The following is a 12658-nucleotide window of genomic DNA, read 5'->3' on the forward strand; positions in this document are numbered from 1 at the left end:
GAAAATACACAACTATATCTTGAAACATATATTCTCTCCACTTCATATAACATTAAATACAAAAAATGTTTCATTGCTTGGAACTATGGTATAATAGAAAATTAGCAATTGTTTTACAATTTGGAAAGCAGCCTATTACTGCAGTGGATAAAATGATCCCAATGGTTTTGCAAGAATATTCTGGCAATAGTACTGAAGACTTGTGCTCCAAACTTGCCGCAGCCCTAGCTAAGCTGTTCTGGCACACCTACAACATTGGCATCTACCTGGCAATGTGGCTATGCCCTGTACACAAAAAGCAGGAGAAATCCAACCTAGCCAATTACCACCCCATCAGTCTATTTTCGATCATCAGTAAAGCGATGGAAGGGATCATCAACAATGCTATCAAGCAGTACTTGCTTAGAAATAACCTGCTCACTGACACTCAGTTTGGGTTCCACCAGAGTAACTCGGCTCCATACTTCATTACAGCCTTGGTTCAAATGTGGACAAAAGAGCTGAACTCCAGAGGTAAGGTTAGAGTGATTGCCCTTGACATCAAGGCTGCATTTGGCCAAGCCCTAGCAAAACTGGAGTCCATGGGAATCAGGGGGAAAACTCTCCACTGGTTGGAGTCATACCTAGAACAAAGGAAGGTAGTTGTGGAGCAGGATCAAACAGACTCGAAATGTTACCTTTGTTTTTTTTCTCTCTCCACAGATGCTGTCAGACCTACTGAGTTTTTCCAGCATTTTCTATCTTTGTTTAAGGTGGTTGTGCTTGTTGGAGGTCAATCATCTCGGCTCCAGGACATCACTGCAGGAGTTCCTCAAAGTAGTATCCTAGGCCCAAAAATCTTCAGCTGCTTCATCAATGACCTTCCTTCCATCATAAGGTCAGAAGTGGGAAAGTTCACTGATGAATACACAATGTTCAGCACCATTCGCAACTCCTCAGATACTGAAGCAGTCCATGTCCAAATGCAGCAAGTCCTGGATAATATCTGGGCTTGGGCTGACAAGTGGCAAGTAACATTTGCGCCACACAAGTGCCACGCAATGACTATCTCCAACAAGAGAGAATCCGACCATTGCCCCTTGACATTCAATGGCATTACCATCACTGAATCCCACTGTCAACATCCTGGGGGTTACCATTGACCAGAAACTGAACTGGACTAGCCATATAAATATTGTGGCTACAAGAGCAGGTCAGAGGCTAGGAATCCTGTGGCGCATAACTCACCTCCTGACACCCTAAAGCCTGTCCACCATCTACAAGGTACAAGTCTGGATTCTGATGGAATACTCTCCACTTACCTGGATGAGGCCAGCTCCCACAACACTCAAGTGCTTGATGTCATGCAGAACAAGGCAGCCCATTTGATTGGCACCACATCCAAAAACATTCACTCCCTCCACCACCGACACACAGTAGCAGCAGTGTGTACCATCTACAAGGTGCACTGCAGAAACTTACCAAGCCTCCTTAGACAGCACCTTCCAAACCCGTGACCACTACTATCTAGAAGGACAAGCGCAGCAGATGAATGGGAACACTACCACCTGGAAGTTCCCCTCCAAGCCATTCACCACCCTGACTTGGAAATATATCACTGTTCCTTCACTGTCACTGGGTCAAAATCCTGGAACTTATTCCCTAACAGCACTGTGGGTGTACCTACACCACAGGGACTGCAGTGGTTCAAGAAGGCAGCTCACCACCACCTTCTCAAGGGCAAATAGGGATGGGCAATAAATGCTGGCCTCGCCTGTGACACCCATAGCCCATGAATGAATTTTTAAAAAGCCCAAGTTTGACTCTTGGTTTTGTGTTCAATTAGCCAATCTAAGCAAGGGTGATAAATGGGAGCAATGAGGCTCAGTTTACAATCCCTTGGCCTGGACCAGGGAGGGAGAAAAAAATGCCAGACTTCCCACTTCTAATACTTACCTGATGACCATTACTGGAACTGTCAGCTGTGTCTCAGTTGAGAACACTCAGACCTCTGAGTCACAAGGTTCCCAGTTCGAGTCCCAGGCTGACACCCCAGTGCAGCACTGGGGGACTGCTGCACTATCGGACTTGCCATCTTCTGGATGAGATGTTAAACCAAGATCCCATCTGCCTGCTCCATAGGCACATAAATAGTAAAAAGGTCGTAAGAGAAGGAGTAGGGCTGATTAGGGACCAGAAAGGGGATTTACACATGGAAGCAAGGTGTTAATTGAATACTTTGCATCTGTCTTTGCCAAGGAAGCAGATGCTATCCAGGCCATGGTGACAGAGGAGGAAACTCTTTGTCACTAGAAGGGTTCAAAAAGGAGATATTGAATAAACTGTTGGTACTTACAAAGTTGGCAAGGCATCAGGACCGGGTGAGATGCATCCAAGGATATTAAAGGAAGTGAGAGTTGAAATTGCCTGGACATTGGCAATAATCTTTCAGTCTTCCCTAGGCTCAGGGGAGGTGCCAGAGGGCTGGAAAATTGTAAACATTACGCCCGCATTCAAAGAAGGTTGTAAGGATAAACCCAGCAATTACAGATCAGTCGGTTTAACGTTGGTGGTGGGGAACTTCTAGAAACAATTATTCAGGATAGAATTAATAGTCACATGGAAAAATCTGGGTTGATTAGGAAGAGCCAACATAGGTTTCTTAAGGGAAAATCGTGTTCAACTTACTTGCTGGAATTTTTTGAAGAGGTAACTGAGAAGGCTAAGAGGGTAACACTGTTGATGTGATATACATTCCAAAAGGCATTTGATACAGTGCACAACAGACTTGTGAGCAAAATGATAGCTTATGAAATAAAAGGGACAGTAGCAACATGGATACAAAATTGGCTGAGTAATAGGAAACCCATGAGTAATGGTCAATGGATATTTTTCAGGCTGGAGGAAGGTTTGTAGTGGAGTGCCCCAGGGGTCAGTATTGGGACCCTTGCTTTTCCTGATATATATATAAATGATCTAGATCTTGGTGTGAAGGCAACAATTTCAAAGTTTGTGAATGATATCAAACTTGAAAATATTTAAACTGAGAATGACAGTGTGGAACTTCAAAGACATGCACAAGTTGGTGGAGTGGGCAAACAGGTGGCAGATGAAGTTCAATGCAGAGAAGTGTGAGGTGATTCATTTTGGTAGGAAGAACATGGACAGCTAATATAAAATAAGGGGTGCAACTTTAAAGGATGTGCGAGTAGAGGGACCTAGGTGTATAAGTACATAAGTTATGAAAGTTGGCAGGATAGGTGGAGAGACCAGTTAATTAAGCATACTGCATCCTAGGCTTTATTAATAGGGACATAGAGTACAAGAGAAAGGAGGTTATGTTGAACTTTTATAGGACACTACTTAGACCTCAGCTGGAGTTGTGTATACAGTTCTGGGCACACACTTTAGAAAGGATGTGAATATTTTGAAGAGAGTGCAGAAGAGGTTTACAAAAAAGGTTCCAGGGATGAGAAACTTCAGTTATGAAGATAGATTGGAGAAGTTGGGCCTGTTCTCCTCTTAACCTTCTCTCCAAGGAGATTTGATAGAGGTATTTGAAAAATTGAGGGGGCTAGACAGAGTAGATAGGGAGAAACTTTTCCTACTCATAAAAGGATTGACAATGAGAGGACACAGTTTTAAAATGATTGGCAAAAGATGTGAGAAAAAACTTTTTCACACAGCGAGTGGTTTGGGTCTGGAATGCACTGCCTATAAATGTGGTGGAGGCATGTTCAATTGAGGCATTCATGAGGGCATTAGGTGATTACTTAAATAGAAACAATGTGCAGGATTACTGGGTAAAGGCAGGAGAATAGCACTGAGTCATAATGTTCTTTCGGAGAGCCAGTGCAGACTCGATGGGCTAAATGGCCTATTCTGCATCGTTACAATTCTGTGATTCTATGATAAAGGCACTGGAGAGAATATAGAGTTTTACAAGGATAATATCAGAAATGCCTACGTATATATATCAGGAATGAATTGATAGGCTGGGTCTTTTCTCTTGAAATAAAGAAGGCTGAGGGGTGGGTTAAACGAGGTCTTTAAAATTAGAGAGGATACAGAGGGAATGTTTCCTCTTGTGGGGAAGACCATAACTGGAGTTCATCAATATAAAATAGTAATTAAAAAATCCAATTGGGAATTCAGAAGAAACTTCTTCACCCAAAGAGTGGTGAGAATGTGGAACTTGGTACCACAGATAGTGATTGAAGTGAATAGTATAGATGCATTTAAAGAGAAATTAGACAAGCATATCAGGGGGAAGGGATGATTACAATGATAAAAGCAAAATACTGCAGATGCTGGAGATCGGAAATGAAAACAGAAAATGCTGGAAAAAGTCAGCAAGTGTGACAGCATCTATGGAGAGAGAAACAGAGTTAACATTTCAAGTCCTTCAGCTCTGAAGAAGAGTCACATGGATTCTAAATGTTAACTCTGTTTCTCTCTCTACAGATGCTGTCAGACCTGCTGAGTTTTTCCAGCATTTTGTGTTTTTATTATAGATGATTACAATGGTTGATTTCGATGAGAAAAATGGGAGGAGGTACAAGTGAAGCATAGGCATTGACAAATTGGGCTGAAGGCCTGTTTCTGTAATATATCCTATGGGTAAAACTTTTAGCTCGTTGGGCCGGCGCGCGCCCAACCTGACCAAGCGTCAAATAACGTGCGATGATGCCCTGACATATATCGCGCACTGGCACAATATTTCGGTTGGTGGGCACATGCCGAAGTCGGCAGCGCGCCCATCAACAATTAAAAGGCCTATTAAGGCCATTAAAAAGTTAATTATAAGTAATTTTCTGCAAAAAGGCCAAATGGTCTTTGCACCATTTTAGAAACCTCATCCAAAAGCGAATAAAAATAAAATAAAAACTTTAATCTTTCTTTAATAACATGTCCCTGCTCATGAGATAGAGTCACATGACTGGACACGTTTCATTCTATTTTTATTTCCTTTATCTTTCTTTTCATATCTCTTCATCTCCCTGAGGCAGCTCTGCGCCTCAGGGAGATTATGAAGTGCTCACTAGTACGCATGCATGAAGGCTGTGCTCGCCCCACTCACACTCCTCCCCACTCCCCTCCTCCACCTCAAAAATATTGAAGGCAGTTCCTGGTCGGTTTCGTGTAGTAAATGATTGCAGCATGTGATTAAAGTTCTGCTGCCCGCTCTCCACCAATTAATTTTGTGGCTCAAGTGTAATGAGTTTGTTTTTTTAGGTTCTCCACATCAAACCACTCTTTATTCAACAGCCAACAGGGAACCAAATGACTTCTTCCCGGGCTTTTCCTCTCCCAGTAATGCCTAAAATTAGGCTTTCTTAAGTAGTTAGGAATTATCAAGTGAATCATCTGAGATTTTTTAATCTCTCCTTACAGAGAACAAGCTCTACAGTTTACCACAACACAGTGTAGTACTTGTTTTATCCCCCTTTTTATCCCCTTATCCCTTTTTCTATCTTTTTTCCCCAACCACTGCTCCCTCTCCCCCAGTCCAGCCCCATAAGGGCCATGTTGCTTGTTTCATGTTGTTCTTTCACAGAGTGCTAAACTCTTGTTCTGCTTTCTTACCTTTCTGCCACTGTCAGCACCTTCTTTAGCCCTTACCAGTACCATTAACACTTACTTTCTCTTTTTGTCCATCTCTCCTTAGCCCCCACCTATCGCTGACCTCCTATCCAGCTTCACCTGCTCCAGCCTCCTTTAACAGTACAAAATTTCTTCTTCTCTTTAGCTCTGAAGAAGAGTCACACGGACTCGAAACATTAACTCGGTTTCTCACTCCACAGATGCCATCAGACCTGTTGAGTTTTTCCAGCATTTTTTGCTTTTATTATAGTGTAGTACTTATTCACTTAGAGTTGGTGGTGGAGGGGGGCGGCTTGGGGGGCGGGGGGGCGGTATTTTTATTCTGGTTCCAGTTGGCAATGTCACTGGAAGTTGTGTCCATTATGAGAAGTATTTTTTTCCCCTCAAATCCAATTGCAGATCACGGAACGCAAAATCTGCTATGAACCAACCCAATCAGGCAGCATTTTAAAAAACATAATATTTTAAAAATCATTTTGCTTTGAAAAAATCCTTGACAAGAGTGGTATCTTTACAGAGCTCTGAAGAAGAGTCATATGGGCTTGAAACATTAACTATCTCTACAGATGCTACCAGACACAAGTTTTCCAGCATTTTCTGTTTTTATTTCAGAACTATTTCCTAGATAGTTTGGGGAACAGTAGTGAGTTACTTAGTAAATTTGGGGAAAAAAAATTCAAAACCTTTGAAAGCATACCTATTAGTGTTCTTGCACCCAAAGATTTCAGCTTACTTTTTAGAGCCTCCTCTGAGACCTGCAAATAACCAGCATTAGTGTAAACTGCCAGCGGTCATTCATTCATTTTGGTGGGTGGGGAGAAAGTATGGCTCATTTTGGGAGATTTTTCTACTTCTAAAATGTTTGCCCTTAAATTCCATGATTTTTTGCACTGGTTACACTGATAATGAGTAATGTTGTAAAGACCAACACAATCAGGTGGAAACTCCAGGGCCCAATATACTGCCAGTCCTATGCATTTAGGATTTCTGAAGAGTGACAATATAGAATCATTTGGCCCATTGTGTCTGTGCTGATTTTTCAAAGAGCTATCCAATTAGTCCTACTCTCTACTCTTTCCCCATAGTCCTGCAGATATGCAACATGCTCTAAGTTACAAAAAGACAAAAATACTCTTATCTCAATCACGTTAAATTTATCATGACAAATTTGCATTTCACAACCTCAACCAGTCAATGGCTGAGTCTCTTTTCCATACCTGATTAATAGGTGTAAAAAAGATCAAAAAATCTCCAACATCATCACCATCCAGATCTGGAAGTATCAATGCAGGACCAATCACAGAAAGGTCAACAGCAAAACTAGTGTTGAATGTCCACAATGTTTCTCCTAAAATAAAACACAAGAGACACTTTAAATGTCCACAAAAATCAAGCAGCACATTTAACTTCATGGCATTTTTCGAAAGAATATCGCCAGCCATTGATACTTTGAAAACTTCACATTTCTGCGTTATCCACTCTTTTCTAGTTTCCCTGTCAAAAACTTCTATATTTTATATTCTGGTTACAAGGCATTAAAAGGAGGGCAATAAAAGAGAAGCAAATCAGTAAAATGGTGCTTGATATATACACACCATAAACATGTAAAATGTTAAAAAAAACTCCTGTGGTCGTTTACCATTATACATATTTAACATATTCACACGCAACTTCTTTGAAACTTTGTATGATGCTTCATAGTGAGTTCGTTTGAAGGGATTTTCAAATAGCAAAATTTCCATGAATGAAAATGAGACTAACGACCAGTCCATGTTGATTTATTTTGAAGTGTTTGTTAATGAAGGGTTGTTGACCAGGTCATTTGGAGAACTTCTTACTCTTTATCGTGTCTTCATCATGAGGATAGGAAGATAGGGAAAGAACTTTTTTTAATATTCATTCATGGGATGTGGGTGTCACTGGCTAGACCAGCATTTATTGCCCATCCCTAATTGACCTTGAGGTGGTGGTGGTGAGCTGCCTTCTTGAACTGCTTCAGTCCAGTGTTATTAGGGAGGGAGTTCCAGGATTTTGATTCAGCGACAGTGAAGGAACAGAGATATTTTGTTCCAAGTCAGGGTGGTGTATGGTTTGGAGGGGAACTTGCAGCAGATGCATGGGAACACCATTACCTGCCTTTGTCCTTCTAGATGGTAGAGGTCACAGGTTTGGAAGGTGCTGCCGAAGGAGCCTTGGTGAGTTGCTGCAGTATATCTTGTAGATGGTACACACTGCTGCCACTGTGTGTTGGTGGTGGTGGGAGTGAATGTTTAAGGTGGTGGATAGGGGTGCCAATCAAATGGGCTGCTTTGTTCTGGATGGTGTTGAGCTCCTTGAGTGCTGTTGGAACTGCGCTCATTCAAGCAAGTGGAGAGTATTTCATCACATTCCTGACTTGTGCCTTGTAGATGATGGGCAGGCTTTGGGGAGTCCAGAGGTGAGTTACTCTCTGCAGAATTCCCAGCCTCTGATCTGCTCTTGTTGCCACAGTATTTAAATGGCTGGTCAAGGGCAGTCACTCCTGCCTCACTTTTGGACTTCAGCTCTTTTGTCCACATTTAAGCCAAAGATGTAATGAGGTCAGGAGCTGATTGGCCCTGGCGGAATCCAAACTGAGCATCAGTGAATGGGTTACTGGTGAAAAAGTGCCACATCACAGTACTGTCAACATTTTCTATCGCTTTGCTGATGATTGAGAGTAGAATGATGGGGTGGTAATTGGTAGGATTAGATTTGTCCTGCTTTTTGTGACGATGACATACCTGGGAAATTTTCCACATTGCAGGTGGCCAATTTGATTCACTTCACATTTAGCATCAAGGTGCCCGAGCAAAACTGGAGTCAACGGAAATTAGGGGGAAAACCCTCCGCTTCATAGAGTCATACTTAGCACAAAAGGAAGATGGTTGTGGTTGTTCAAGGCCTATCATCTTAATTCCTGGATATCACTGCAGGGGGTCCTCAGGATAGTCTCCTAGGCTCAACCATCTTCAGCTGCTTCATCAATGACCTTCCTTCCATCATAAAGTCAGAAATGAGGATGTTTGCTGATGATTGCACAATGTTCAGCACCACTCGCGACTCCTCAGATACTGAAGCAGTTCATGTCCAAATGCAGCAAGACCAGGACAATGTCCAGGTTTGGGCTGACAAGTGGTAAGTAACATTCATGCCACACAAGTGCCAAGCAATGACCATCTCCAACAAGAGAGAATCTAATGATCTCCCCATGACTTTCAATGGCTTTACCATTGTTGAATCCCTCATTATCAACATCCGGGGGGGGGGGGGGGGTTACCATTGACCAGAAACTGAACTGGACTAGCCATATAAACACTGACTACAAGAGCAAATCAGAGGCTAGGAATTCTGCAGTGAGTAACTCACCTCCTGACTCCCCAAAGCCTGTCCACCATCTATAAGGCACAAGTCAGGAATCTGATGAAATATTCTACACTTGTCTGGATGAGTGCAGCTCCAACAACACTCAGGAAACTTAACACCATCCAGGACAAAGCAGTCTGCTTGATTGACACCCCATCCACAAACATTCACTCCCTCTACCACCGATGCACAATGGCAGCAGTGTGTACCATCCACAAGATACATTGAAGGGACTCACCAAGCTGCTTTTGACAGCACCTTCCAAACTCACAACTGCTACCATCGAGAAGGACAAGGGCAGCAGATAGATGGGAACACTTGGATGTTCCCCTCCTGGCCACACACCATTCTGACTTGGAAATATATCACCGTTTCTTCAATGTCGCTAGATCAAAATCCTGGAACTCCCTCCCTAAAAGCATAGTAGGTGTACCTACACCACATGGACTGCAACGATTCAAGAAGGCAACTCACCACCACCTTCTCAAAGGCAATTAGGGATAGGCAATAAATCCTGGCCTAGCCAGCAATGCCCACATCCTGTGAATGAATAAAAAAAAAATCCTGGAGGTGTAACAATTGGATGCACTTGTGATCTCAATCCACTATAGCATCTTTCAGTCATGAGTACTTGTTTCAGGAGACAAATTGAGAAACATTTCAGTGGGACAAGACCTGATGCAAATCATTAAGCTGCTTTCATTGACAAATGACAGTCAAAGAAAATCACACTTTCTTCAGTCACTCTCATTTACTAATAAATCTGAAGCTAATAAACCACACACACTGTCCCTTTAATTGACTGACTGACTTGTTTTTGCCTTACTTTTGTACCTAAGCTACAATGTCCTGCATTATAACTTCCAACTCTGGACCCAGACACATCACAGCCCTTATCTTTAAAATCTCACTGACAGTCCAACTATCTGTTTTCTCTTATATTCTAAGTAAAACAGCTCATTGGCTCTTAAGGTGTTTGTCAGTGAGTCTGTGAATCAAACCAATTACTCATTCTCTGCTGGCTACATTTTCAGCAGGTTCAGCTCATGAGTAGAAACATCCCCAATTCTGTTATTGCAAATGTTCACTAGATTTTCTAACCTAACTTCCATTGGCAAAAAAAAATGCTGTCTCAAATACTTGGTCTGAATCCTAATCAGCAATATTTTTTATTCATTCATGGCCTGTGGATGTCACTGGCAATTCCAGCATTCATTGCCCATCATTAATTGCCCCAAAAAGGTGGGGTGAGCCACATTCTCAAATATAACTGAGTTGCTTGCTAGGCCATTTCGGGGGCAGGTGAGAGTCGACCACATTGCTGTGGGTAAGGATAGTAGATTTCCTTACTTCAAGGACATTAGTGAATCAGATGGGGTTTTCCACAACAATCTAGTAATTTTATGGTCACTATTACTGATATTAGCATTGTATTTCAGGTTTTTAAAAATTAGTTAAATTTGAATTCCCCAGCTGCCTTGGTGGGATTTGAACTCATGTTTCAAGATCATTAGTCCAGGCCTCTGGATCATTAGTCCATAACATAAACACAATGTTACCAGATTCTCAGTTTTGCTGTTCTGTGAATTTAACTTTACCATGATTTCTCCCAGAACATCTTAGCCAGGAATCGGTAAAGGTAATGCTTGCCCTCATGACTGCACAGAAAATCAAGTCTTGGTTAGAGGAAGCTTGCATGCAAGCATTCTCTACTCAGTAAGCAGAGAAATGGTTCCTGGGTGGGAGGAAGGTAGGCTAGTTCCTCATAAACACTGCTACCCTCTAGAAGAAAATCTCTGGGCTTGAGGAAGGGAAGGGAACGCACTGTATTTCCTCCTCTAGCTGGAAGTTTGCCATGCTCCATTTTCCTCTCCCTATTAACCTCCCTCCCCATTCCCCCTCATTTCTATCTCCCTTCCTCTTCTCCTTGTCTCTCACCCGCACCCCCACATCTCTGGCGTCCACTATCTAATGTCCATTTCTCTCTCACTTTTCCTCCTCTCGTCTCCCCATGTTCCTCCCTCCTCTCTCCTCATCCCCTATCTATCTGCCTCCTTCATAACCATCTTGGATAAAGTATTGCCCTCACTGTGTAACCTTCTTTATCTAATATTTGATTTTAAAAAGTGTGTACGTTATTCTTACTGACAGAAATTTTCTCAATTTAACTAATCGATTTAAATAACTGGTTCTGTCTTTTCCTATAACTAAAATAATTAAGTAGATAAAGCCTTTAGGAGAACAATACCAAATCTACCAAAAGGTAGATTTACTTTGAAATACATACCAGAAGAGCTGATTGCAGTAAGATGAGGAGTTCCAATAACTAGGCATCCCGAAGACTTTGTACCACTTAGATTTTCAATTCCACATTGCACATGCTGAACATTCTCTGCCAAAGCTCTCTGCCACAGGAGACTCCCATTGGTCCCTGATAGAGCAGCCACATAGGCACAAAGAGGAGAAAAGCCTAAAAAAAAAGCAAAATAAATTAACGTACAGATAAACATTTTAGTGTGTATAAAATATTACATTACTTCTCTGCAGCTCGAGGCCAGCTCTGCAAGATCAGCATTGTGATTGAACAGAAATCAGGCGCAAAGTTTTGTGAAAACAAATATGAAAAAATATTCAATGATATTGGGACCTGTTTCCCTTAGATTACACCAGCAACTCATCTGCATTTTCATTGTTTTTTTCTTTAGACATACAAGTCTGAACATACCATAAAAAGCTGCAGAATCACAAGTCTTCACAATAATGTTTTTCTTTGTCTGGATGCAGTTGGTCTTATTGCTTAGTCTGTCATTTAACTTTCACTGCCATGAATTTTTTTCAATTTGTTAAATACACTCAGTTGGGGAGAAATTGCTGAGGAAAATTTGCAACAGGAAAATGAAAATTTGTTTTCAGAGATTGTAAGTTACTTAGCAATAGGCTGGCGCTTTTATAAGAATACGCAGGGATGCATTTTACAGAAAACAGGGTGATAAAGTGCCTTGCTTATTTTAAAATTTTCTCTTCCCTTCAATACTGTGGACTGCGTACATTGAAATAATAATGTAATATCATATTTGCAAACTGTGAACACTGGTTTTGCTTCTTTCAAACTGAATAGTGGCAAACTAGGCCTGTTAGTGGTAACAGTATCACAGAAAGAGAATAGGATTGAAGTCACAACCAATAAAGTTCAAGGACTGTCTCTCCAGAGATACATGATTAAGACACCTCCATAAGTTAAATCTACAGAGCTTTGTACATCATGATCCAAAAAATTGTAATATGAAGGCATAAATTTAACAGTAAGTTTTATGAGATTCAGAAGCCTGAGCACCATCGTAATACAAATGGAACAAAATGTTCTACATAATTATAACAATCCCTTACCCTCAGCTACACATGATCCATTAATGTTAGTGTTGTTGGAATACTTAAATGCAAATATCACATCTGTAACTTTGTCTCTGTTCACATCCCACAGTGTGAAAAAAGGGTAACTCACTGTAACAATACAAATAGCACAAACATATCAGTACATTAACATCATGCTTCAAATATAATTACTTCTGCTTATCATTTTAATGTAAATTCTTTATACCTATTCAATTATCAAATGTATCAAGAACTCCAGTAAAATTTAGCTAAAATGTTTCCCGTACAACTTTAAATTACACGGGAAATAATGGCTTTG

At 41.3% G+C, this 12658-nt stretch overlaps 1 protein-coding gene across 2 annotated transcripts in view; it reads right to left on the bottom strand.

Moving 5' to 3' along the window:
* The window catches only part of fam234a (family with sequence similarity 234 member A), a 42544-nt gene that overhangs the window by 24438 nt on the left and 5448 nt on the right, over nucleotides 1-12658 (bottom strand). For both annotated transcript variants that reach the window (XM_041206134.1, XM_041206133.1), the window contains exons 3-5: nucleotides 12355-12468; nucleotides 11255-11437; nucleotides 6801-6931 (exon numbers count right to left, since the gene is read on the bottom strand). In XM_041206134.1, coding sequence (XP_041062068.1) covers nucleotides 6801-6931; nucleotides 11255-11437; nucleotides 12355-12468 — 428 coding nt within the window. The remainder of the gene's footprint in view (nucleotides 1-6800; nucleotides 6932-11254; nucleotides 11438-12354; nucleotides 12469-12658) is intronic.

The sequence above is a fragment of the Carcharodon carcharias genome, chromosome 15 (genome assembly GCF_017639515.1).
Source record: "Carcharodon carcharias isolate sCarCar2 chromosome 15, sCarCar2.pri, whole genome shotgun sequence".
NCBI classification, from domain to species: domain Eukaryota; kingdom Metazoa; phylum Chordata; class Chondrichthyes; order Lamniformes; family Lamnidae; genus Carcharodon; species Carcharodon carcharias.